The sequence below is a fragment of the Numenius arquata genome, chromosome 26 (genome assembly GCF_964106895.1).
Source record: "Numenius arquata chromosome 26, bNumArq3.hap1.1, whole genome shotgun sequence".
In the NCBI taxonomy this organism is placed as follows: Eukaryota; Metazoa; Chordata; class Aves; order Charadriiformes; family Scolopacidae; genus Numenius; species Numenius arquata.
The window spans coordinates 5112499-5138583 of record NC_133601.1 but is presented as its reverse complement, the minus strand read 5'-3'; the positions used below and the strand labels follow the sequence as shown (position 1 = coordinate 5138583).

General features: G+C 56.7%; 3 protein-coding genes across 6 annotated transcripts in view; all 3 read left to right on the top strand.

Annotated features, from left to right (window-relative positions):
* The first annotated feature begins 112 nt into the window (after nucleotides 1-112).
* Nucleotides 113-15118, top strand: STAMBP (STAM binding protein). The gene is made up of 10 exons (XM_074164175.1): nucleotides 113-217; nucleotides 2116-2356; nucleotides 7160-7235; nucleotides 8303-8398; nucleotides 9101-9476; nucleotides 10231-10355; nucleotides 11336-11473; nucleotides 12685-12797; nucleotides 13220-13319; nucleotides 13740-15118. Exons 2-10 carry the CDS (start codon nucleotides 2142-2144, stop codon nucleotides 13794-13796), a joined length of 1296 nt encoding a protein of 431 aa, XP_074020276.1. The 5' UTR covers nucleotides 113-217; nucleotides 2116-2141; the 3' UTR covers nucleotides 13797-15118.
* A 3916-nt stretch (nucleotides 15119-19034) lies between these two features.
* Nucleotides 19035-22357, top strand: ACTG2 (actin gamma 2, smooth muscle). 4 transcript variants are annotated; one of them, XM_074164192.1, is made up of 9 exons: nucleotides 19035-19060; nucleotides 19831-20002; nucleotides 20116-20244; nucleotides 20340-20450; nucleotides 20950-21034; nucleotides 21130-21291; nucleotides 21385-21576; nucleotides 21796-21977; nucleotides 22097-22357. In XM_074164192.1, exons 2-9 carry the CDS (start codon nucleotides 19877-19879, stop codon nucleotides 22238-22240), a joined length of 1131 nt encoding a protein of 376 aa, XP_074020293.1. In that variant the 5' UTR covers nucleotides 19035-19060; nucleotides 19831-19876; the 3' UTR covers nucleotides 22241-22357. The 4 variants fall into 4 exon arrangements, with proteins under 4 accessions (XP_074020293.1, XP_074020295.1, XP_074020294.1 ...); XM_074164194.1 differs by lacking the exons at nucleotides 19035-19060; nucleotides 20116-20244 and having other exon boundaries at nucleotides 19877-20002; XM_074164193.1 differs by lacking the exons at nucleotides 19035-19060; nucleotides 20340-20450 and having other exon boundaries at nucleotides 19877-20002; nucleotides 22097-22355.
* Nucleotides 22358-23449: 1092 nt separating this feature from the next.
* Nucleotides 23450-26085, top strand: part of DGUOK (deoxyguanosine kinase) — a 2976-nt gene continuing 340 nt past the window's right edge. The window contains exons 1-5 of the mRNA XM_074164087.1: nucleotides 23450-23498; nucleotides 23860-23948; nucleotides 24084-24253; nucleotides 24744-24891; nucleotides 26041-26074. Coding sequence (XP_074020188.1) covers nucleotides 23450-23498; nucleotides 23860-23948; nucleotides 24084-24253; nucleotides 24744-24891; nucleotides 26041-26074 — 490 coding nt within the window. The remainder of the gene's footprint in view (nucleotides 23499-23859; nucleotides 23949-24083; nucleotides 24254-24743; nucleotides 24892-26040; nucleotides 26075-26085) is intronic.

Genomic DNA, 26085 nt, shown 5'->3' with positions numbered 1-26085 from the left:
GGGAGCTGCCCCTTTAAGGCTGCTCCCGTTCTATGACGTCGAGCTTTCAGCTAAGGGAAAGGAAGCGGCTGCTCGGCCGGGCGGAAGTGGGAGGTGGTTACAGCGTGCCCGGATGTTGCGGTGGCTGCTGGTTGGCTGCTGGAACGACGTGGGGAGGTGCTGTCGGCTTTTCGGCGACAACCCGGAAGCGCTGAGGGGAGGCGGCGAGTGGCGGCAGGTCAGACCTGGGCCCGGGCACTGGGGCTGTGGAGAGGACACTTTCTCGCTTGAGGGGACGGGGTCTGGCGGGGGGAGGCGCTTGGGGGGGCGGGGGTGCCGGTTGGGCGGGTCCCTTCCTCTCGTGGGGGGGGCCCGGCCAGTCGGGCTCCGGTTGGGGGGGGTCCTTTCGTGGTGCTCTGGTCGGAGAGGGCTCTGACTCCGAGTATCTTTTCCCTTTGGAAGGAGGGGGGCCGGCTGAGGTTCCCCAAATAGGGGTTGGGGGGGCCTGGGAGCCCGGGGGGAGCTTTGGTTGGGGGATCCTCTACGCTTTGTTTAGAGGGGAAGGCTCTTCTGGGAGGGCGACGCAGTTGTCGGGGGGCTCCGCTACTCTCCCTTGCAGGGGAAGGGCTGTGGGAGTTCTGGAGGGCTCTGACTGGGGAGGGAGATCTTTCTCTCACTTGTCGAACAGTGGCTGGGGGGGTCTGCAGTTTGGGGGCTAGCAGCTCGAGGCGGGGGGGCTGGTTTGGACAGTATCTTTATCTCGAGGGGTGCTGTGGGAATTAGAGGGGGAGCTCTGGGTTGGGGGCACCGGGAGTTATAGTGTGTGAGTGGTGTCTGTTCTCTCTTGGGGGAGAAGGACCGTGGAACTTGGCAGGAGGGCTTTAGTTTGGGGAGATGACTGAGAGCTCTGGCGTGGGGGGAAAAACTGAGGGCTCCCGCCACCGGTAGAAGCACCAGTGGGGAGGAGAAGGTGAAGCCCACTCTAGCTGGGGCTCTATCGTACCCCATAAGTGGGTGCTTTGGTTCGGCAGCCTCAGGCAGGACAGAATCCCACAGCTCTTAGTTAGGGCAAGAAGCCTGTGGAGGCCCCTCCAGGATGTGGGCTGAGAAATGCAGGCCTGCCTGCCTTAAAAAGGGGCTTCTGCACCAAGGTAACCCCAGAAAGGCAAGTCCTCCCCTGCTTGGGATCCTCAGGCAGTGCTTAGCTCAGCTCGGGACCATTCCCCTGTTAAGGAAGGAGCCGTGGTAAATCATGACGTCGTGCATGTGGCAGTCACGTTGCTGGAAGCCTTGCGAGGCGCTCTGGATTCAGCGCTGTGATTTCATAAAGAATTTAACCTTTACGCTGGTTCGGGGTGGCTTTTCCAAGGGTAAACTGCTTTTGGTGCAGGGGGAAGAGCATTGTGGAGGGTTTCTGGGCTCGCTGCCCCTCAGTCTCAGCGATTCCTCAGCTTCGAATGTATTAGCTGTGCTGTGGATGAGAATGCATTTGTCAAAGCCAAGCGGGAGGCAGAGGCATGGATCAGGTCGAGGTGCATTCCTGGGGTGACGGGTGTGCCTCCCGCAGCGTGGGGGAGAGAGGGATTGCTGCTGTGCCCAGGCAAGAGCAATTTGGGATTGGGCTTGTTGGGTAAGGACAGATTTGCTGAGCAGCAGTGGCTGGAAGGACAGCCTTCAGCTCCGTCCTCACCGCTGTGTAAGTGAAATGGTGAACGCTGCAGTGTTGAAACCCTGAGTAAAGCCGCTTCTGCTCGAGTCCAAATGAAACTCTTTGGCCATCTCCCCCCAGTAGTGGCCAACTCCTGCCCAGCAGTAGTTTTGTTGTGTGGAGAGATGACTGGGAAGGAAGGGGGAGGATTTGGATGGGTCAAGCCTTAGCCTGAAATCAATTACCAAGGACCCATCTTGAATTTGTGGCTGCCTTTCAGGTCGTAAAGGTAAATATCCAAGCAATATGCCCCAAAACACCCAGGCTTCTCCCAAATTCCTCCCTCAAGACCTAGCTTGGCCTATGTATTAAATGTTTTTCTGCTGAGCAGGGGGTGATTTCTATCGAGGGAAAGCACTCCTGAGGAAACTGGATGAGTTTCCTGGTTTACACTGGCTTTGATGCGTTCGACTTTCCTCCCACCCCAGAGTTCGTCAGCCTCACGGCAGCTTTGATGTGTGTCGTTATGCCTGACCACGCTGACATCAGCCTCACGCCGGAGGAGCGAGTCCGAAGATTGATCCAGATGGGAAGTGCTGTGGAAGTGAACGAGGATGTCCCGCCACGACGCTACTACCGCTCCGGAGTGGAAATCCTCCGCATGGCGACCATTTACTCGGAGGAAGGCAATATCGAGCGTGCCTTTATTTTGTACAACAAATACATCACGTAAGAGCAGCCTTGCTTTGTTTGCAATTAACCTGTGTCGATACAAGGGGTTGCGGGTTTAGGTGTTGAGTATTTTGAGCGTGTCTGAACACCATGAGGCCTTGCTGAGCTGGAAGAACTGGGTTCTGTCCAGAGCTCTGCTGCTTTCTCAGTTCCCACAGAGGTGAGGATACAGCTGGTTTGACTGACCAGGAGATGTCTTAAATGTTTGAGGTAAAACCCACAAATGCCACTCACCTCTTTGTAGAAGGTTTGTAGAAGTTCCCTTTGAAACCAGGCTGATCTTGTGTTCCTCATCCCTCTGCTGGTGGAGACTCCTGTCAGCAGGAGTGAGGTTTTGGCTCCCTGTGTGTCAAAGCTTCTTGGTGTTTTATCACCGCAGAGTGGCTAGATTGGCCTTGATTGTTGCTAGGTTGGCCGTGACATTATATGGATTGGCAAGGATCGGTGGGCAGGGATCTTGGTATCAAGTATCTACCTGGATGGGATCTAGGCTGGTCGGTGGTTTCTCTGATAAGCTGTGTTGAGAGGAGAAGCCTGCTTAAGTTACTGCAGCCTTTTACAGCAGGCAGCAAGTTCTTCCTTCAGGTGCAGGGACCGGTTGTAGATTTAGTTTTATGTCTTGGAAAGAATATAAACACCTCACCCCTCCAAAGAAGCACACGTATACCTTAGCCCTTCTCAGGAGGGAGATGGGGAAGAGTTCTGGGTCCAAAGAACCTGATCCCAGCCAACTGGTGAGTTTCTTGGGTACTAAGAACCCTTCTAGAAAGCTCCAGATGCTATATAAATGCACCAACACCCTGTTTGGTGTTTCAGCTGCTGGGTCTCCACCTGGAGGGTCTACGTTCTGTGCAGACAAATGCAGAGCCACATATTCTTGCCGTCATCTCCGCAGCTGCCCAGAAACGAGCCATCTTGGGTCTGAAACCCCACGGCCGTGCGTGCCAAGCCGGAGCGTACACCGTGCTAACGCGGTGACGTGGTGTCAGGTCTGGATCGTGTCTGAGCAGCCCAGAGTACGAGCAGAGCAAACATGTGCCTCTCTGTAGCTGTGCCTGCTGGTGTTTAAAGGGCTGAAAACTGTGATCCTCAGAAAATGTCCCAATGGCAGTGTGTCCTGTTCCTGTACGTTTTTTGGCCAAAAGCCTCTTTCTCTTGCTTTTGCCCAGTGCCACTCTGATATTGTCTCTGCTGTACCCACACCACTCGCTTGTCCAGAATGTGGTTGGTATCTCCATGGGCATTTTCTCTCCCTGCCCCTGTGTCCAAGGTTCCTGCCCCTTAAATCAACGCATTTTTCTCTGATTAGCTTTTCTTCCCGCCTTGCACTTCCTGAGCTTTTATGGGCATTGTAGCGAGTGCCCTGGGAGCTGGGAAGTGTAAAACCCTCGGGAAGGTTTCCAGGCTGGTTACGTAGCCAAGGCCGAAGGAGAAGCTCTTTAACTAAACAAATGAATTAAAAGCACCTTCACTGTTTCATTATAGCAACGATAGGTCCTGGCGTCTTTTCTCTCCAGCAACTTTCAGATGCTCGCGGCATTTATGTTAGCCTGGCTGCTGGGCTGCCAGGAAAGTAAAAAAACCTTCCCTCAGTGGTGTGATTTCTCCAGTGCTGATGAATATGAGCTTCTGCCCTGGATTGTCCAAAGATAGGAACTTAATCTCACAGTTGGCATTTATTTAAATGAAGATGTGAAGCTGTAGCTTGAGCGGTAGGCTTGGTGAACTGTTTTCTGGATGTCCTTCCCCAAGGGTGTGATTCAGGAGGCAAGAGCAGGGCACTGGCACTGGGAGCCTCTCACAGAATTTACTCTGCTCTCCCTTTTCTAGAAACGGGAGTGGAATTCTTCCCCTGGTGCTTTCAGCCCACAGCTGCAGTCTGTGCCGTTGCTGTCCTTTCTCAGAGCCCAGCTCCCTGCCGGAGTGTACGGCCTAGTGCAGGCGCTTTCTGCATTGTGCTGTGGCTTTGGGAAAGGGAGGACTCCAGCCCGGAGAAGGAGTGAGAGGCTCTTAGCTTGGTGCGTTTGATCAGAGTGAGCGCATCGTCCTTGGGAGCGAAGTGTGCTCTCTGTGGCTTTAGGAAGCTGATTTTCTCTTTATTTCCCCTTACGGCACTTCCCAAGGCTGGTCTCAAGGCCTGAATTACACAGTGAGAGCTGTGTTTTGGTGCCTGATTTGGAGAACCCATCGAGTTTGGGACGATCTTGTCTAGACATGGGATAATCTCAAGACTGAGATTCCCATTGAGGCAGCCAGTTTCCTTCTTGGCTCCCGGCCGCTGCTCCGCTCGTGCAGGTCACTTGGCTGCACAGCACCTCTCTTTTCCACGTGGAAACGAAGCTCCTTGCCCGGCCCTCGTGGGGGGCAGGAGGGCAGCACGGCTATCTCTAAGAATAACCAGGCTGGACTTCTAACACGTGCGTCTTGTCACCTTGTAAGACATCTGCTTGCTTGCCTTCTTGAACAGCTTCTTCTGTGTTGATCTGAGTGGATGTTTTCCTTGAATCACCACCACACACACTCGGTTTGATTTTTGTGCAAGCCAAATAAGAAAGGGAAAAAAAAAAAAAAAAAGACCTGAATTTGAATTTTCTGTGGTGTTTGGGCTCCTGGTTTCCCTGTGTGGCTGGGAGCTGCTAGGATTGGCTCCCGGGTTTTGCGTGGGGTGTTGCAAGGGACTCGAGAGACGCCAGCTTGGCGTGCGTGCCGTACAGCGCGTAAAAATAGCCTGTGATGTGGCTGCTCAGTGCCAAACAGCTGCTACTCATAGTGGACTCGGGAGCAGGCAGAGGTTTGAACGAGCCCAAAAGCCGTGGCGTTTTAGTCTTGCCAAACCTCAGTTGGGCTGTCGATAGGAAACATGAACCGTTCCTGCCCTTCCCCTGCCTCCGTCCCCAGCTGCTGCTGCCTGGTCTTGCCCCTGAGTTTTCTTCTGGCTGCCTGAGTCTTCCTCTCATCCTGCTGCCCACTTTTTTCCCCCTTCCTGACTTGTGGAAACCCAGCTGTCTCTGCTGGTTTTTCCATCCTCTCCAGGCCAGCATCTGCTCTTAATCCTTCCTAATTAATCCCTTCCATTTTAATCTGCTAGCTGTTGGCAATGATCACAGCCTTGTTTTGTCTCCTCGACACAGTGACCTACTTCGCAACCACCAGCGGGGAGCAGGAACCTTGCTGGGTGTTTCGGATGGAGCGATGGCTTCTCTGTGGCACTGGGCTGTGACGTGGTTGTGCTGATCTGGCGAGAGCATCCTCGTGCTCTCCCTGGCAACCAGGAGCCTTCGGCGTGCAAAAAGTCCTTCCTCTTCCCAGAGGACTGAGGTTTTGAAGCAGCTGGGTTTATTTACTGCACACACAGAGGATTCTCAATGTGAAGAGCGTTCTCACTCTGTCCCCCCTGAGTTTTTCCTGCTTGGCTCTGCTTGGTTTGTTTATGCTGCTCCCCTGGGGCACACTCTGGTCCTCACTAACCCTTCTTCCTTGTGCCTGGGCACGAGGCTGCTCTCTAAAGGAGCTGGAGACCATCCTTCTCTGGATGCTGAAGCGGTGTAGCAGAGAGCCACAAGGGAGGGCAGGTTTTTTTGCGTTATGCCCACAGGCTTTGTGGACACTCACAGCGAGCACAGCTCCACGTGCAAGAGATGAGGACTCAGCTAAGCTCGCCGTGATCTCACCCTGAGCACACAGTCAGCTAATGCACTGCTGGGGACTTGTTCAGAGACAATTCGGGGATGCCTGAAGCCTAGGGAGCCTCCCGGAGCTGAGCCAGAGTGATTTGCCCCATGTTTGCAGGCTTTTTTCCTTCTTCTAGTGCTTGCAGTACTCTTTCTCTGCATCTTCACCACTGTGTCCTGCAGAGCGCCCTGGAAGCTTATTCTGTCTGTAGAAAAGCAACACCTCTCCACCAGAGAGGTGGTGGAGTCTCCTCTGGAGACATTCAAAACCCAGCTGGACACGTTCCTGTGCAACCTGCTCTGGGTGGACCTGCTTTGGCAGGGGGGTTGGACTAGATGATCTCCAGAGGTCCCTTCCAACCCCATATCATCCTGTGATTCTGCGATTCTCTGAAGATTAACCTGTTTGTAGTCCTCCTGGCAGCAGGGTGATGTTGAGCTCGGTCTTGACTCCCCTCCCAGAAGTGTGCCCAGAAACAGCCCTGCTGCCTGAAATACTGCCCTGATCTTCAGGGGCAGTCGGGCCACAGAGCCAAAGGGCTTCTGATGCAGCAGCTGGGGAAGCTGTGAACTTGCTTTTAGCTTACCTGCAAGTTTTCTCCTTTCAAGGTCTGAGTTAATTTCCCCATCTCTTGCACAAACCATTTGTTCCCTCATACAGAAGGACGGTCTGAGCACTGAGTCAGCCAAGTCCTTGAGCTTTGTGTGATCCCCTTGGATGCTCACAGAGGTGTAGGCAGGTGCCCAAGGACCCTCCTGAATGGCTGACAGTGTCCTTGGTGTTTTAGTCCGGCTTATTAATGTTTCTGTTCAAAACAAATGTATTTATCCCTGAGGATCATCTCCAAAGTCCAGGTGGAAGAAAAATCTGTGTGAGGTGCTCTCCTGGGACTGGATGAGATCTCCCGTGTGCCATGAAGAGTTCAGAAGGCTGTTATATGTGGGAGAGTTTCCTGCAGAAATGCAGACGACTGTCCTGATTGTGGGGAGCACAGGGCCCAGGGAGGTGGCAGAGCCAGGGTACAGCGCTGGAGGGGAATGATCCGTACCCCCAAAATGCCACTTACTGTCTTGTGCTTGTCCCTTTCTGCTGTGATTCAGAAATGTATTTTCTCTCCTGTTTTTACAGGCTCTTCATAGAGAAGCTGCCGCAGCACCGTGATTACAAAACCGCTGTCATACCCGAAAAGAGGGAGACAGTGAAAGTAAGTAATAACATTGCCAAGTCTTTAATGGCTGTTGTTGGAAATGTTTTGGGGTCATCAAGCATGGGTTTTCATGGCTCTGGGATGAGTGATCCACACAAATACTGGGAAACCTTAGCTTTACCAGGCAGGCCTGACCCTGTGGGAGTTATGGTTGGGTTCTTCTTACCCTGTTGTACTTGTCCTGGGCTGGCTGTGGTTGACCAGTTCACTTTTCTTGAGCACTGGAGTGTCCTATCTTTCCTGTTAAACTCCCTGCTTTTTAAACACCACATGGCTTTTCCATGCATGGTGGCCAGATGCCCAATGTGGTGGTCCTCAAGGGATTTGCCAGGGAATCCTTGGAGATTTCTCGCAGCCATAAGAAGCTACCATTCCTCTGCTACCTCCTTCATTGACCAGAAAAGCGAAGGACAGCACTGCTGAAGCTCTTGCTCAGTGTTGGTGGTGTTGCTGGAGCCCCTCTGCTGTGAGGACAGGCTGAGAGAGTTGGAGGGGGTTCAGCCTGGAGAAGAGAAGGCTCTGGGGAGACCTTATAGCAGCCTTCTAGTCCCTAAAGAGGCTCCAGGAAAGCTGGGGAGGGACTCTTGATCAAGGAAGGGAGCCCTAGGAGGAGGGGGAAGGGTTTGACAGTGAAAGAGGGGAGATGGAGCTGAGATGTGGGGAAGAAGTTCTTTGCTGTGAGGGTGGTGAGAGCCTGGCCCAGGTTGCCCCGAGAAGCTGTGGCTGCCCCATCCCTGGAGGGGTTCAAGGGCAGGTTGGAGGGGGCTTGGAGCAACCTGGTCTGGTGGGAGGTGTCCCTGCCCGGGGCAGGGGGTGGGACTGGAAGGTGTCTTTCAGCTCTAACCATTCTATGATTCTGTGTTGTCTGGGCCGCCCAGCTACACTGTGCGTCTTTGCAGCCTGCCAGCCGGAACACACATGGCGCTGCTTTGCCCTTCTTGCCTCCCAAACAGACAGATGGTTTATAATCTTTGGGTGCGACACTGATTCTTGCATCCATTCAGGTCTTGGTTTTTCTTGCTTTGAGACTATCACACTCGTATGACCCTGTTTCCTCCCCTCAGAAACTGAAAGAAGTAGCCTTCCCCAGAGCTGAAGAGCTCAAGGAGGAGCTATTAAAGAGGTACGCCAAGGACTATGCTAAGTACAAGGAGCAGAAGGTGAGTGAGAGGAGACTGGAGGCCTGTGCTCCCTAGAAGACCCTCAGCCACAAAGAGTTTGGAAGAGGGCAGGTCTCCAGGGCTCCCGGAGTGCTCTGAAGCGTGAAGTCTGGGTACCCCCAACCTGCAGGATCCAGCCTCATCACCTGCAGCACAGGGCTGCCCCAGTCATGTCTCTGCTGTGGTTCCGTAGGTGAATCTGCCACAGACATCCCTGCATCTCTTCTCATTGTGCATCCTGGAGGCAGTCTGAGCTGGGACTGTTGGTTGTTTTTTTCCCTTTTTGCAAACATAAGGTCTAGGTCTTATGATCCAGAAACTCAGCAGGCAGCTGGTAACAGCATGGGCAAGGATCTGAGGTTCTGTGGGCAAAGCAGAAAACTCTGTGGGCAGTTTTGCTGTGAGCAAGTGCAAGTTTAGAGACAGGGTAGAGTGAAGTCAACCTGGAATTCTATTTCTGTGGAAGAGGGAGGGTAAGGCAGCAGTTTTACTGCCCTGGTCTATCTGACTGTCCTGATGGAAGTGCGGATCTCTGTTTTACAAGCTGAAGCTTCCTTGCAGGGAGTGCTGTTTGCTGGTCACCTTTTGGGGAGCCTTTAGAAGTATTCTGGGATTGTTGAGGGTCTGCATGCAGAGGCTCCGTATTGTGCCTCGGGGTAGTGCTCCCCTGCCTGCTCTCCCTTAGCGCATTTCTCCTTGCAGAAGGCGAAGGAAGAGGAACTTGCACGAAACTTGGCTTTGCAGCAGCAGCTGGAAGAGGAGAGAAATCGGGTAGCCCTGATGAAGCAGCAGCAGGCAGAGCAAGAGCAGTTTAATGCCTTCGAGGAGATGATTCGACGACAGGAGCTGGAGAAGGAACGTCTAAGGATAGTGCAGGAATTTGGAAAACCAGAGCTGAGTCCTGAATCTCTGGATGGGCCCCTCATCCCTGGTGTGGAAAAGCCGCCGACTGATTTAATCCCAAAGGTTCCGGTCTCTCCAGTTCACCCTGCAAGTCCATCAGCGGGGACTGTCTCATCCAAACCTCCTGTTGTGGACAGATCTTTGAAACCTAGTACTTTGGGGAGCACAGAAAACAGTTAGTACCTCTCACTGCACCCTTCTTCCTTGCTGGGGCTGAGCTGCCAGGCTGAGGAGCTGATTTGTCCGGAAGGTGCTTGGAATTGTCTGCCCATGGCTCCATCCCTTCTGGGGGTCTGGCCTTCCAAGTCACTGGATGTTCTCCCCACTGCCCAGTGAAGGTTTGCAGGGTTGGGGAGAACTGTCTCCCCTTGGGAGTCAGCCCCACATGCTTCTCCAGCCCCATCTCTCTGGTGATCCAGACTCAACAGCCTATTTGGCTTTCCTAGACTCAGATACTTGTTGGGGATCGGGGGCTTAGTTCCTGGCTAACCAAATTCTCCTCTTCTGCCAAATACGGCTCCAGAATACTGATTTGGACATTTCCAAATGACTGGTTCTTGACCAGTGACACATCTTACTTTAAGTAACATTTTGTAATTGTCTGTGGTTTCATTTTCTTTAACAAAACACTTGATTTTGGACACACTCCTAAAGGTCTCTCTCTCCCTCTACATGTCCCTGTTTTGAAAGAGGTAGTGAGTGTCCTTTATGAAGAGTCACAGTGACTTCATTTATCTATGACTGCTGTTCTAAGGGTAGACATTGGAGCAGTTAATGTTTCCAGGCTGAATTTTCTCAGTCTGGTCCCTTCAGACCCGAGGGAACATTTTCTCCAGAAAAGTTCTCCAGAGCTTTTTTCACTGCGAAAAGTTCTCCAGCTTTTCTCCAGAGCACTGTCTTTGCTCACTGTGCTCCCCTTCTCCCCACAGATGCAAGTATGGATGTCCTTCGCCAGGTCATCGTCCCTAGGGAGCTCTGCCAGAAATTCCTCCAGCTGGCTGATGCCAACACAGTCCGGGGTGTGGAGACGTGTGGGATCCTCTGCGGTAAGCTGGTAAGCTGATAATCCTCATTGAGGCCTTGGAAGTGGCACAGGTGCCTTTTGTCAAGGTGTGCAATAGCTTTGAAAATGGCTCAAGGACCCTGTTGGTTTTTTTTTTCCACGGAAGGCTGTCGTGCGGTTTCACTGATGACTGGGGTTTCGTGTGAGCGTTAGGGACGATCCGCTGCTCCTTTTCCTCCCTTTTACATTCGTATTTCCTCACACTGAATGAGGTGCTGGCCACCAAGTCCCTGTGGGTATTTGGCTTCCTGTCTCCTGTTGCTGACTCTCTGCTGGGTACCAGCTTCGAGCACTCCCACGTTGCCGGTGACAGGCAGCTCTGGTGACTTGTCCTTTTGATACCAGCAGGACTGAGGTATCCCAGCTGTGAAGTAGGACCCCACACCAAGACAAGGTTGTGCAAACACCGGCTGGAGTCAGTTAGTTCTCCCCCAAGAGAGTTTACGTGCACAGGTTTCCACTGGTAGCTCCCGCCTGTCTCCCCTGAGTCGTTTGGGGCTGCTTTGCTTGCAGAAGTTTGCTTTGAGATGAAGTTGTTTGATGTAGCAGCTTTCTGCAATCCAGCTGCTTCCAGACTCTTGGTGATTATTTAATTATGAGGCATCATCTCCCAGCGAGTTGAGAGATCCGCTCTGGTGGGTGTCTGGGACTTTTCTGAGCTCTTGTGGGTGCTCTGAACGGCAGAGAAAATTAAGTAGAAAGCCACGGGTTGTGCTCAGACTCAGAAAATCCTGCGACTCCTTTGTCAGTAACTTGCAGTTACCATTTCTGTGACCTGTAAATGGACGGTAGATGCATCCGTGGGCTTTTTTCCAGATCTGCTGTTCCCCTGGCTGGGCCCCCGAGTGATGAATGCAGAAGTACCGCGTTCCCAAAGCTTAGGAAATTACCTTTGCACCAGTGGGCGGCAGCAGTGTTTCCTGCCTGGGGGGGTGTCCGGTGGGTAACAGCCTCCCTGTGCTGCCTTGCAGATGAGGAACGAGTTCACGATAACCCACGTCATCGTTCCCAAGCAGCACGGAGGCCCTGATTATTGCAACACGGAGAATGAGGAGGAGCTCTTCATGATCCAGGATCAGCACGGCCTTGTTACGCTAGGCTGGATCCATGTGAGTCTCTCCTTCCTGTTTCGCTTCCCAACTGGTCTTGCATTCATCCTGGAGGGAAAGGTGTGGGCGGAGCAGGGCTGGCAGAGGAGAATTTACTGGAGGAGCTGCTGTGGAGCAGACAGGTTGGATTCTCCCTCTGGATTCTGGATCCTCTGGTTGAATTTCTCCCTCTAGTGCAGTCTCAGCCACTATTCGCTGCTGGAGAAATCCAGGCCTGTTTTATGTTCGCGTCCCTTCCTAAAGCATCGGGCCCTTTGAGAGTGGGATATTGGGCATGAAGCTGATGCTTCACCCAGCTAAAAGCTGACTCCAGAGGCACCGTCGGGGCACCCCGAGCTCCCGCTGTCAGCGCAGGGCCTCTCCCGTGATGTGTCCCTGTAGTAGCGCTGCTTTTTGCAGACAGCTGTGTGCTGCTCTGCCATGGGATGTGCCAGTTCCAGATTCCTCCGCTGGCTCCAGCACTGCCCCGCTGCCTGTCCCTGCGGAGCCTTTGGCAGTCGGATGGGAGCCAAGCAAAATGTTTGGTGCTGCTGAGTAATCTCTCGAAAGCAGCAGCTGCCTCGCAGGCTTTGACAAATAAATGCCTGCTGCGTGTGCCTGATATGTGCAGGGTGTCTGCTTTTGGTGTTAACTCTTCAGTGACGGCCCGACAACTTCCAGGGACCCTCAAGGATCCCTTTGACCTTTCTGCTGGTCTTGGCAACATAAGCTTAACAAGGAAAAGGGGAAAGACCTTTCAGCAAGAGTTAGGCTATGAAATCTAGCTTCAGCTGGAGTTTGGATACAGTGGTGGTTGTCTGTGATCGTACAGCCCTTGGCTGTCTTGGTGGAATGTGATATCTCCAAGTGCCTTGGCAGTACGTTAGGTGCCTGGTGATGCTGTGCCCCAGGGGTACCTGCGCTTCAGAAACGTGTCATGTGCCCTGCAGGGTGCCATGAATGAGAGCAGGGACAGCGTCGTGCCTTAAAGTGTGACTTTCTGTGGGCTACGGCCAGAAACGTAGAGCTCCTCCTGTATTTATTCCAAATGGAAGAGAGGAGCAGATGTTTTGGGGCAATCCAAAACTGTTTTCAGTGTGCAAGCTTGTGCTGTGTGCCATCCAAGGAGCTGTGTCTCTTCTCTGTTACAACTTTCCTTTGGCAGACACCGTCCCTTTGGACTAGTCCCCTGACCCTGCTCTAGCTTCGTCTGACGTTTCCTTGTGTTCCAGACTCACCCCACGCAGACAGCCTTCCTCTCCAGCGTCGACCTGCACACACACTGCTCCTACCAGATGATGTTGCCAGAGTCCATCGCTATTGTGTGCTCTCCGAAATACCAGGAGTAAGTATGGATGTGGGGTAGGGAAGCCCTTTCCCTCTGCTTGTGCTGCCCAACCAAAAGGTCTGGACTGTTCAGAAGGTATCGAAGGGCTGTTCACTGCGACCTTTCCTCTGTCAGATTCCTGGTGTGGAATAAAACGTCAAGTCACACAATGAAAGCTTTATCAAAAGAGGCTGGAAGAGCACGTGTGATTCAACAGCTCTTCTGAGCTGGTTTGGGGGGGGTCATATCTGGGCCATGGTTGCCCACTGATGAAAGGGGACAGGTCTGTGGCTGCAGAACTGGGGAGGGGAGTGTCCCAAAGCATGCGTCTCTGCTCTCGCTTGAGACGAGCAGACTCAAGCGTGCTCTTCAGAACCAGAAGGAGGTGCTTCTATTTGCAGAGGCTTGAGCTACACAGAGTTTGTGTTTATTTGCTCTAGGACAGGATTTTTCAAGCTGACAGAGCATGGCCTGGAGGAGATCTCTTCCTGCCGGCAGAAAGGATTCCACCCACACTCCAAAGACCCCCCTCTCTTCACTGTAAGTCACCCCACGAGACATATTGGACACTTCACTTGATTTTATATCTGCGTTGAGGTGCTGGGCTGTGACCCAGGACAGGAAGGTCAGCCTGGCAGGGGCTTGTCTCTTCCTAGAGTTGAGGTGCAAGAGCTTTCCGAGTTGTTAGCACGTGTTGGAGATGCGACGCAGGGCGCTTCTCTGCAGAAACAGGCCAAGGCAGCAACAAAAGGCCTATATTTGGGAGAGAGTGAGATTTGTATTTGTGTCCTGCCCCGGTCTGTGTGTGGCACCGGGCAGGGCACTAGTTCCTGGTCCGAGAGGGCTGTTCTGCAAGGGACGCTGGGTGCAGGTTGTGTCAGGAGGCGGAGGAGGCTCGCCTGAGCTGGGGGAACATCTCAATAACCTCCTGTCTGCTCTTTCTCTTCCCTTCTCTTCCAGACCTGCAGTCACGTGTCAGTAGTCGAGAGAGACGTGGTCCTGATGGATCTCCGATAGGCCTCTTGCCTTAACCGTTTAGAGAAAACCATCTACCTTCCTTCTAGGCCTAAGGAAATGTGTTTTTTCCTCCTGTAGCAGATGATTTCTACCGTGTAGTGATCCTTCCCCTTCCTCCCCCAACAATCGCGGTGAAATCGGTGCCCTGACCTCAGTGGGAGCGCATGAAGCCTCAGTGCCTGGACTTGGGCTGGTGAAGTGGTGCTGAGGTTCAGGGTGTGGGGAAAAGCTAACTGGAAATTCAAAGAACAGAAGCTAACACTAAAGCAATTGTTTTAATACTCTAATCTGTGGCTTGAATGGCTTCTTGGGGGCTGTTCCCCCGTGATTTGCTGCAACCATGAGGTGTGGAAACCTCTTCAAGTGCTTTCCAAAGTGGGACTTGCCCGAATTAGTCTGTGCTTTGTTTTGCCTCCCTGGCTTGCTGTGATCTTGGTGCAGTGGCTGGAGTAGATAAGTCTTTGCTATAGTTTCAGATTAAACCTTCCTAACCCCTCTCACCTCATGCACGAGCTTATCACTGCTGAGTCAGAGCGAGTCCTGCTCCCCGGTACTCAGGTCTTTGCCCGCTGAGGTAGGAAGGGGCTCAACCTCCTTTGGGAACCCCTGTTTCAGTGTTTTGGGGGAGAAGGTGCCTGGATGGGGCACTGCCTTGCACAAGCTGCTTCATTCTAGCAATGGGGAGGGATGTCTTGTTATTTTATTTCTTTTCCTGGTTCGGAAAAGCCCTTGGGCTGCCCAGCGAGGGCTTGGGTTTGACTTGTCACTGGTGGAGGAGGCTCTCGGTCTCTTGGCTTCAGCGCTGTCGTGTGAAGGCTCTGCAAGGCCATTGCCTCTCTGAGAAGGGGCTCCAACAGCTTGTGCTGCTCCAGTCCTCAAAGATCACCACCCCCGACCGCCTCTGCGCTTCTCCGAGCAGTATGAAGTCTGTCCTTGCCAAAACCACACGCTCCGTGACGTCGCCGTTATGCGGTACGCCAGCCAGGGACCTCTTCCGAATCGCTCTCCTCGTCGGATGCCAAGCAGCAATTTGCCTTCCCTGCGCCTCCGCCCTCGCTCCTGCCGGGACTGGAGGGGAGGAAGCGCCATTGAAAGGTGGAAGGCATCTGGCCTCAAAGGGCTGAGCGTGATCCCCGGCATCTCCACATCCTCTGGCAGGATGCTGTGATGCTCAGCACGTGGCCGTGCGGGGAGGGAAAGGGGGCTGGAGTTGCCTTCCCACCTGGCATGCGACCATGCGTGTTCTGTGTGTCGTGTCTGTGTACTTCCACACGCGAAATTCTTTGGTGTACAGTTGAACACAGATGGATTGTATTATCTTGGCTGGGTTTCTTTTGCCACTTGTGTTCTTCGAGCTGTCTGGGTGGGTCCGGCATGGCTGAGCGCGGGGAGGGAATCCATTTATTTAGGGCTTGTGTTTATTTGCACCAACCGCCTCCGTGACTCCTGGGTGACAAAGAGCTGCTGCCATCATTGTGCTTAGAGACATGGTTTAGTGATGTGGGGTTTTTTTTTAATATGGTTTTCTTTTGGTTTTTTATCAGAGTTAGGTTGATGGTTGGACTAGATGATCTTAAACATCCCTTCCAACCTAGACGATTCTGTGATTCTATGATTTTTGCAGTCAGTTTTGGAAAGGGGCTGCTCTCAGCAGAGGGAGGGAAGGAAGGGGACTTCTGGGCATCGGTGGGAACGAACAGGAACAGCGTGGTGAGTAGGACTCGGGAGGTGACCGTCCCCCTGTACTGGGCACTGGTGAGGCCCCACCTCGAGGGCTGTGTCCAGTTTTGGGCCCCTCACCACAAAAAAGACCTTGAGGGGCTGGAGCGTGTCCAGAGAAGGGCACCGGAGCTGGTGAGGGGTCTGGAGCACAAGTCTTGTGAGGAGCGGCTGAGGGAGCTGGGGGTGTTCAGCCTGGAGAAAAGGAGGCTGAGGGGAGACCTTCTCGCTCTCTCCAACTCCCTGAAAGGAGGGTGTAGCCAGGGGGGGGTCGGTCTCTTCTCCCAAGGAATAGGCCATGGGACAAGAGGAAGCGGCCTCAAGTTGCGCCAGGGGAGGTTCAGGTTGGATATTGGGAAGAATTTTTACACAGAAAGGATTATCAAGCCTTGGAATGGGCTGCCCGGGGAAGGGGTTGAGGCACCATCCCTGGAGGTGTTCAAAAGACGGGTTGACATGGTGCTGGGGGACATGGTTTAGTGATTTTTTTTTTTTTTTCTGTCAGAGTTAGGTTGATGGTTGGACTAGAAGATCTTAAAGGTCCCTTCCAACCTAGATGATTCTATGATTCTAATTTGTTTAGACCATGCTCCGGGGTGGATTTTGCAGCCCTGGTGTGGAGGTGTTCGTCCCACAGCTCTGCGCAGAAGGAACGCGCTGCTCTTCCCGCAGCGCGGGGACGTGAGGGGTGAGAGCCCGTCTCTCCAAGCAGCGATTCCTTCAAACGGACAGTGAATATCACAAGGAATTTATGTCCCTGTCCCTGAAGGTCTCGGGTTTGAGCTGCCTCAGTATCGAGCAGAGAGCAAATCACTGCGTCGTTCGTAAATTGTCCCAGTGACCGATAAACCCTCGTGGGGAATTTCTCACATCCCTCCCGGCGCGGCCGTACGCGAGGGCTGCGTCTCTCACGTCAGCGACCAGCTGCTGCCTCGCTGCCCAGCCCTGCGCTCCGAGCCGTCGGCTTTTTAATCACGTTTTTTCACTTAAAAAAAAAAAAAAATCACTGAGTCATCGGTTTGTGCGGCGGGATGAATGCTGATGTCCTGGCACTGCGGCCTGTGTCCCACTAACCCACCCCGCCTGTCCCCCTGCACCAGATGTGACCGGTATATCTTAAAATCACTCAAAACGGGGCTGAACGTGGTAGGAGCTAAGCCCTAACAGAAACCACACTTTGCAGGAGTGGTTTCTTTTTCGCAGCGATGGGGATTGCGTGTTTGGGGGGGGGGGGCTGTTTCCTGCAGGCGGAGAGCGATGCTTATCTCTGCCTCGGGGATGGGAAGGGACCCAAATCCCTGCCCGAGCTCTCATGGTTGCTTTGTCCGTCCTTGGCGGCAGCTGGAGAGGTTTAAAGCGCGAACGTTACCCTTATAGGGAGGTGCCGAAGCCCGGCCTGCGCGCCCGGGGTTTTGAAATCCCACGGCAAACTGGGGATTGCCCCCCTCCTCGTCCCGCATCCCTCCCAGCCCTCGCCTGTGCCGGGGGATGCTTGGCGTTCCTGCGAGCATCCCGGGGCCGCGGCCACCCTCCCCGGAGCCGGCAGCTGGATTGGCTGCTGTGGCCCAACCTTTCCTTTTTAGGCTCTTCTGCTCCAGCTCGGGGCTTTGCCGCCGCCGTCCCGGCTTCAAACTGGCCGCGCCAAGGCTTGCCGGCCCGGCTGGCTATGCTGCCATGGGCCGGGGCGGTTTGGGGATCCAGCAGGGATGGGGAGCTGGGAGGCGACCCCCCTGTCCCCAGCCAGGGATGGGGAAGCCATGGGATTTGGTGCTGCAGAGGAGGGGCTGGGGGTGGCAGCCCCAGTTTGCACCAGCCCAGGGCTTGGGGGTGTCCCCGGGCTTTGGGCACGGTCCCCTCCACCCTGGGGTGGGAGAGGGTCCAGGGTCCTGTCACCGACTCCATGCAGACCCCGGCGTGGCCGTCCTCTCTCCGTGGGGGACTCTCCCTCCATCCAACCCCCTTTCCTCCCCACCTCTGCTGGCTTTGAGGTTAATTTTTTTTTTTTTTTCATTTTTTTTTTTTTTTTTTCAGCATGTCTTATATGGCAACCTTTTGCCTCGGTGACCTCATGTTTGGCGTCGGACCAAGGGAACTGGGGTGGGACACGAGGCGGCAGCAGGTCCCCGGGGCTCGGGGCGGGCGGTGGGGACACCAAGTGCACGGCCAGGGGACACCTCCAGCCCCATGAGCTGAAGCTTCCCCAGAGGGAGGGGGGGTCACGGGGGCAGAGCCCTCGGCTGGGGACATTGTTGGAGGTGGGAGTGGGCTGGCCGTGCTGGAGAGACACCGTGTCCCCATCCTGCCCCACGGGGTGAGACCGTGTCCCTGTCCTGCCCTGCGGGGTGACACCTGGAGTCCCCTCCCTCCCTCTGGGGACGAGGGGAACTTCAGGAGTCTTGGGTCCCTTCTGGTGGTAGCAGGACCCTGCAGCTCCTGGTCCTTATTGCTGGAGCGGTGCCTCAGTGTCCCTGCCCCAGCAGAGCTCGGGACCCCACAGAGCAGGAGCCAGCCCGGTCACCCTGTGCCTCAGTTTCCCCATCTGTTTCCCCGAGTCTCTGTACCTCTGGGTGGTGGCTCTGGGGCATCTCTCCTGCTTCCCCCCTGCCCCGGGGGCTCAGGAAGAGTCCCCAGTGCCGGACCGTTGCCCTTAAAAAGGCAGCTGGGAGTTTGGCAGCTGCTGGTTGGCCTCTGCGAGGGCCACGGGCTGCTGTGGCTCCGCTCGCCACCTGCCAGGGCTGCAGCCACAGGGCCAGGGGTGGCTCAGCACCCCCCCAGGCTGCATTCGGGCAGGGGGGCCAGGGCACAGCACCCCCCATCGCCCCTTGGGGTGTCTGGGCTCATCCTGCCTCAAAATCCCCCCGGGAAGGGGGTGAGAGGTGGGTGCAGCCACAGAGCAGGGCTGGGCTTTGGACCCGCGAGTCTGGCCCCGCTTGAGCCGAGGATTTGGGGGACGAGGGGCCCAAAAATAGGGGCGGAGAGAAAAAAGACTCAGGGAGAGACATCCCAAAGGTGCCGGATGCTGGGGAGACGTGGAGGAACCGAGGCCGGGAGGAAGCGATGCACCAACCCAGTGCACTTCCAGTGTCTCAGTGATGCCAAATTCCCATCCCGGCTCCGGGGTGTCCCCCCAGGGCAGAGCCCCGACACCCACCTCCACCCAGGTGGGGTTTCTCCACGCTCTCCCCAGGAACCGGAGATGCTTCCACCTCCTTCTTGCCGAGACCGTCACTTATAAGGACTTGTGTCTCACTTGTTTATCGGAGCGGAGCATAAAAGGAACAGGCTCACAAATGGGATGTTGCCTCCCAAGCATCCCCGCATACATTTTTCTTACAATAATTAACCGTGCTGGGTCCTACCATCAGTCCAAGGTCAATTTAATGAAATAAAACACCTTATATGGCCATATGGCTAACACACCATCACTTAGCCTATTTAGGGTCTTTGTTTAGAGAGGATCCGCCTCTGAGGTTTCACGGGCTCGCTGGTATTTATACCAAAGGCGCATCGGGACTCGGTCCCAGAGGAAAGCTTTCGCGTCCGCGGTGAGTACTGCCCAGCCCCGGCTTCCCTTTTGCTTGCAGGAAAGCGGGAAGGAAAAACACCCCGGGGAGGTGTTTGGGGGTGCCCCCAGCGCTTATGGGGTGGCCCCGGCTCGGTTCACATGGCACGGGGCGGGGGTTGCCAACCCCGGCACGACCCCGCAGCCGGGGGCTTCCGTGGAGGCGATGAGTTGGGCTGCGGCCAAAGCGGGTCGTGCTCTTCCAGAAATCCCTGCGATTTGGGTTTTGTTTTTTTTTTTTTCTTTTTGGCCTTCTGCGAGGTTTTCGTCTGCTTTCTTCTGGATTTAGGAGCATGTCCACCGGCAGAGGGGGGCACCCTCCGGGAAGGGCTATTTTTTTTCCCATTTTTGGGAAAGGATGTGAGGGCAGAGCAGCAAGGGGCTGCCGGACGAGAGGGCATCGCCTGCTTTCCCCCTGCCCGCTCCGGGGGGCACCGGCCGGGGACGGCGACGCCGGAGCTCCCCGGGCAAGTGCGGGCAGGAGGCTTTGGCACTTATTTTGGCCACCGGCTGGTGAAGATGCAGCATCGGAGCCGAGCAGCACCCATGGGGTTGGGCATCACCCCGCTCCAAGCATCGCCGCACTGGGGCTGGACCCGGTGGCCACCCCTCATCGTGGCCCACAGAGGATTTTGCGGGGCCGCGCATCCCCAAGGACTCCAACCCTTCCAACACCCAAAGCCGGACGCGGTGGCGCGGCGTAACCTTCTCCCCCGCCCTCCTTTAATGCTGTTTCCCCCTTCCTCGCCCCAGCTTTTCCCCCAGGTCCCCCTGAACGCCAACCGCTCCCGGCCCCACCATGTGCGAGGAGGAGACCACCGCCCTGGTCTGCGACAACGGCTCCGGCCTCTGCAAAGCCGGCTTCGCCGGCGACGATGCCCCCCGTGCCGTCTTCCCCTCCATCGTGGGGCGGCCCCGGCACCAGGTGGGTACTCCGGGGAGGGGGGAGCAGCAGCCCCAAGTCACCCCCCACCCTGCTTTAATCGGCTTTAATCACTAAAATGAGGCTAACGAGGCCATCTCTCTCGCCGGCGGTAGGGTGTCATGGTAGGCATGGGGCAGAAAGACAGCTACGTGGGCGACGAGGCGCAGAGCAAGAGGGGTATCCTCACGCTCAAGTACCCCATCGAGCACGGCATCATCACCAACTGGGATGACATGGAGAAGGTGAGACACCCCCTGCCTCGAACTGGGATGGGGAGTGGGTGCGGGTCCCGGCTTCGCTTTGGGGTAAAACCTCACTTTTCCTTTGCCCGCCTTAGATCTGGCACCACTCCTTCTACAACGAGCTGCGCGTGGCCCCCGAGGAGCACCCGACCCTGCTCACCGAGGCACCCCTCAACCCCAAGGCCAACCGGGAGAAGATGACCCAGGTGAGGCACCGCGGGGACCCCAGCGATGGGGACGGACCCTCCAAAGCTGCAGGGAGAGTGGGGAATTTGGGGATTCAGTGAGCCAAGAGGGGCCGGCGGGGGGCCGAGGAGCGGGTGGTGGGGTGAAGCTGGGGGGCTTTAGGAAGGCCAGCGCCCGCCTGCGGCACGTGGACCCATGGGGTTTGCCACGCCATGCGCTGACCCACGGTTTCTCCATGCGATGACTCGCGGTTCCATGCGATGTCCTGCCCCACGCGGTTTTCAGCGCAACGCGGTGCCCCACGGCGCCCCACGAGTGGTTCTGCATGATGCCTCGACCCACGTGTCCACGTGATGCAATGATCCACCTACTTTTCCATGCGATGCAACGATCCATATGTTTTGCCCTGCAAAGCTCTGAGACCACCCCTCCGGGAAGGCCCCCACAGGATGGGGTGGGACGCACCGGGGACCCCCATGCTCCCCCCTAACCCACTGCCCCTCTTGCTCTCCCTCCCAGATCATGTTTGAAACCTTTAACGTCCCCGCCATGTATGTTGCCATCCAAGCTGTCCTCTCCCTCTATGCCTCCGGCCGCACAACCGGTGAGTAGGACACGCGGCATCTACCACCTGGCATGGTGGAGAAGGGACCAAGCCAGCTTCAAGCCCCCTCCCTCACCTTCCTTCCCCCTTCCCAGGCATTGTCCTTGACTCCGGGGATGGTGTCACCCACAACGTGCCCATCTACGAGGGCTACGCTCTGCCCCACGCCATCATGCGTCTCGACTTGGCCGGCCGCGACCTCACCGACTACCTCATGAAGATCCTCACTGAGAGGGGCTACTCCTTCGTCACCACCGGTATGGGGCTGGGGAGGGAGGTATGGGGTGGTGGGGCACCCCGCGGTGCTGCCGCGGCACTGGGTTGAGCCTGTTTGCCATCGTCTCCCGTAGCCGAGCGGGAAATTGTGCGCGACATCAAGGAGAAGCTCTGCTACGTGGCTCTCGACTTCGAGAACGAGATGGCCACGGCCGCCTCCTCCTCCTCGCTGGAGAAGAGCTACGAGCTCCCTGATGGGCAGGTCATCACCATCGGGAACGAGCGTTTCCGCTGCCCCGAGACCCTCTTCCAACCCTCCTTCATCGGTGAGCCCACCCCCAGCTGTCCCCTAGGTGGTTGCCCCCCATCCCCATCACCGGCCACCCAGGTCCCATGGGTGCCCCACAGAGGTGTTTTGCATCCCCTCCAGTGCTTTGCACCCCAAATGGGGGGGACAAACCCACGGGTGACCCCGTGGCTCTTTTGGGGAGCCCTGAGGAGGCATGGATGGGGGTCAGGGTGCTGACAGCTCCCTTCCACCCCAGGCATGGAGTCCGCCGGCATCCACGAGACAACCTACAACTCCATCATGAAATGCGACATCGACATCCGCAAGGACCTCTACGCCAACAACGTGTTGTCCGGTGGCACCACCATGTACCCCGGCATCGCCGACCGCATGCAGAAGGAAATCACGGCGCTGGCTCCCAGCACCATGAAGATCAAAGTAGGTGGTGGTGGTGGGGCAAAACCGTGGTCACCAACGCCCCAAATCCTCTCCTGGTGGAGGTTTTGGGGTGGGGTGGGGAACCAGGGGGTGCATCCTAACGGCTCGTGTCTCGGCAGATCATCGCCCCGCCAGAGCGGAAGTACTCGGTGTGGATCGGTGGCTCCATCCTGGCGTCCCTCTCCACCTTCCAGCAGATGTGGATCAGCAAACCCGAGTACGACGAGGCCGGACCTTCCATTGTCCACCGAAAATGCTTCTAAGCCCCCTCCCCACCCCGTGGTGGCCCCCCATGCCTGGGCTGGGGCGCCCCGCTCCTCCTCGGTCCCTGCTGCTCCTCCCTGCCACCCACTGCGCATTAAAGCCTTTTCTCCAGGCTCTGCCCCTTTTCTGGGAGATTTTGGGGTGTTGGGGGATGGGACGGTTTGGGGGGGGAGCTGAGGGCAATGGGGTGAGGGATGGGGGAGTCCTGACCTCACGTTGGTGCCCATGGTCCCATGTTGGTGCCCCCAATGTCATGCCGACAGACTCTGCCAGAGCCTTTGACCCTGCCTTGATGCCCCCAACCCCATGTCAATGCCCTTGACCCCATGTTGGTGCCCCCAACCCCATGGTGATGCCTCCAACCCTGTGTCAATGCCCTTGACCCCATGTTGGTGCCCCCAGTGTTGTGTTGGTGCCCCTGACCCCACGTTCATACCCTTGTCCGTGCCCCCCATGTCACACTGATGCCCTCAACCCCGTGTTGATGCCCCCAATCCCATGTCAGTACACCTGACCCTATGTTGTTGCCCCCAACCCTGTGTTGGTGCCCTTGACGTCATGATGGTATCCCAACCCCATGTTGATGCTCTTTACCTCATGTTGGTGCCCCCACCCCTCTGTTGATGTCCCCAACCCTGTGTCAGTGCTCTTGACCCCCCGTTGGTGCCTTTGATCCCATGTTGATGGCCCCAACCCTCTGTTGATGTCCTCAACCCCATGTCAATGCCCTTGATCTCATGTTGGTGCCCCCGACCCTTTGTTGGTTCCCCTAACCCCATGTTGATGCCCTCAGCCCCGTGTTGGTGCCCCCAACCCCTCTGTTGACGTCCTCAACCCCACGTCAATGCTCTTGACCCCGTGTTGATGTCTCTGACCCCGTGTTGGTGCCCTTGACCCCGTGTTGGTGCCCCCTACCCCATACTGGTGCCCCCAGCCCCATACTGGTGCCCCGCCCCCGTGCTGGTTCCCCGCCCCGGCCCCCCTCCAGCGCTGCCGGGACATGCAGTGGGCGGAGCTAAATTTGCATAAATTACCATACCACCCTCAGCGCTGCGCGCGCCTCCACCCGCCCGCTTCCGCCGCTGTTGCCCTCCCCCTTCCCTTCCCTCCCTCCCACTTCCCGCGTGATGACGTCACGGGGAGGCAGCGCGCGCCGCTCATTACCATGTCATTAGCATATGACGCGGGGAGGCGGAAGCGGCGGCGGGATGGGGCGGTGCGGGGCCGCCCTGCGCCTGGCCCTGGAGGGGAACATCGGTACCGGGGGGGGGCGACAGGCGACAAACGGGGGTCCCCGGGGTGACAAGGGGAGGATCGGGGGCATTGGGGGGGGTGGGGGCAGTTTGTGGGGCAGGAGTCTGGCCGGGGAAGGGGTTGGGGGGGGGGCAGGAGGATTTGGGGTGCGATGGAGGCGGGGGGATTTGGAGGGGGGGGGACACACACACACGCAGGCTGAAGCCTCTCGGGGTCCAATTTAATGTCTGTAATTAATTATTCTTGCTGCCCGGCTTGGGGGGGGGGGGGGGGCACCCGACAAACCGGCGTTACCCCGTGGCAGGAGCCGGGGGTGGGGGGGACACAGGGGCTCACCCCGCTCTGCCCCCCCCGATCCCCGCAGCCGTGGGCAAATCGACCTTCCTGAAGCTGCTGGGTGCCACCTTCCCCCAGTGGCACTTGGTGACCGAACCCGTGGCACAGTGGCGCAAGGTGCCAGCCGGCGGCACGGCAGAGGTAACGGGGGGGGGTGGGGGGTGTCACCGGCTGCGTGGCGGTACCCTTGGTGGCACCGCGGGGTGGACATCCTCACCCTGCCTCCCCCCACCCCATCTCTTCCTTCTTCAGGTGCCCGTGGGTTCCACCAACCTTCTCCAGATGATGTACCAGGAGCCGGCCCGCTGGTCCTACACCTTCCAGACCTTCTCCTTCATCAGCCGGCTGAAGGCCCTGCTGGAGCCGCCCCCCGCAGCCCCCCACCCCGTGCGGGTCTTCGAGCGCTCCCCCTACAGCGACCGGTACCCAGCACCCCCTACTTAAAATAGGAGAGAAGAGGGATGAGGGGATTAAAAGGGATAACGAGCATCCCCACGGCCCGGGTTGTGTCCCCGGGGTGAGCGGAGCCACCGGCCCCGGTGACGCCCGGAGCGACGCTTAATTACAGAAATGCCCTTGTTGGATAATTTGGAGCTTCATTATCCCCCTGATAATTTTTGCTGGTGGCTGCCCCATCCCCACCCGTGCCAGGCGGTGGCTTGATGTCCTTTAGGTGATGGGGGGGGGGGGGGGGGGGGGCCAGGCGGCTGCGTGTCCCCCAACATCGCTCAGCCCCAAATTAAGGATTTTCGCCTTAATTAAACACACACGGTTCCCGGTTGGTGCAAAAAAAAAAGGTGAAAAAAAAAAAAAAAAAGGCGGTGAAGCCACCCGGGCGTGGGGGTGGCTGGAGGTCCCTGGGGGGTGCCAGCTGCCTTGTGTCCCCCCCCCCCCCTCTCCGTCCCTTCCCAGGTACGTCTTTGCCAAGAACCTCTTTGAGGCCGGGCACCTGCAGCCGCTGGAGTGGGCCATTTACCAGGACTGGCACGGCTTCCTCCTGCGGCAGCTGGGCCCCCGCGCCGCCCTCCACGGCTTCCTCTACCTCCGGGCCACGCCGCAGGTGGGTGCCGGCCAGAGACACCCCCCCCACCCCCCCCCCCGGGTCCCTGCCGCAGGATTCCGGCTCGGCTCGGCTCGGCTCGGAGCCCAGCGAGCTCCTGGAACTGCCAAAGTGTTGGGGTTTAACCATGAATCGCTGGCCCGGAGGAGCCAGGGCCCGCTCCCCTTCCCATGGGAATGTTGATGGGAGTTTTGCTTTGGATCCTAGAGTGGATTTTGGGGAGTGGGGGCTGCAGCATCTCCTGGGGATGCCCGGTGCCCGACTGCGGGCCCTCCCCTGGGGCTGCTCTGCCTGATGCCTGCATCCCGTTAACTTCTGTCTCTCCGGCATCCCGCTAATCTCCCGTCTCCCATCTCTCCCGTTAACCTCCTGTCTCTCCTGCATCCCGTTTTCTCCCGTTAACCCCTCTGCATCCCATTAAACTCCCATCCCCCATGTCTCCCGTTAACCTCCTGTCTCTCCTGCATCCCGCTAACCTCCCATCTCCCGTTTCTCCCATTAACCTCCGTCTCCCATTCCTCCCATTAACGTCCCTGCCTCCCGTTAACCTCCCCTCTCTCCCACATCCCATTAACCTCCCTGCATCCCGTTGACATCCTATCTCCCATTTCTCATGTTAACCCCCCTCCATCCCGTTAACTTCCCATCTCCCGTTTACCTCCCTACATCCCATTAACCTCCCGTCTCTCCCGCATCCCGCTAACCTCCCCTCTCCCATCTCTCCCGTCAACCTCCCCTCTCTCCCACATCCCATTAACCTCCCTGCATCCCGTTGACATCCTGTCTCCCATTTCTCATGTTAACCCCCCTGCATCCCGTTAACTTCCCGTCTCTCTTGCATCCCGTTAAACTCCCATCACCCGTCTCTCCCGTCAACCTCCCCTCTCTCCCACATCCCCTTAACCTGCCATCTCTCCTTAACCTCCCCTCTCTCCCACATCCCGTTAACCTCCCTGCATCCCATTAACCTCCTGTCTCCCATTTCTCCCTTTAACCCTCCTGCATCCCGTTAACTTCCCGTCTCCCGTTTACCTCCCTACATCCCATTAACCTCCCGTCTCTCCCGCATCCCGTTAACCTCCCCTCTCCCATTTCCCCCGTTAACCTCCCGTCTCTCCCGTTAACCTCCCGTTTCCCGTGCGGGCGCAGACGTGCCTGGAGCGGCTGCGACGGAGAGCCCGGAGCGAGGAGGGG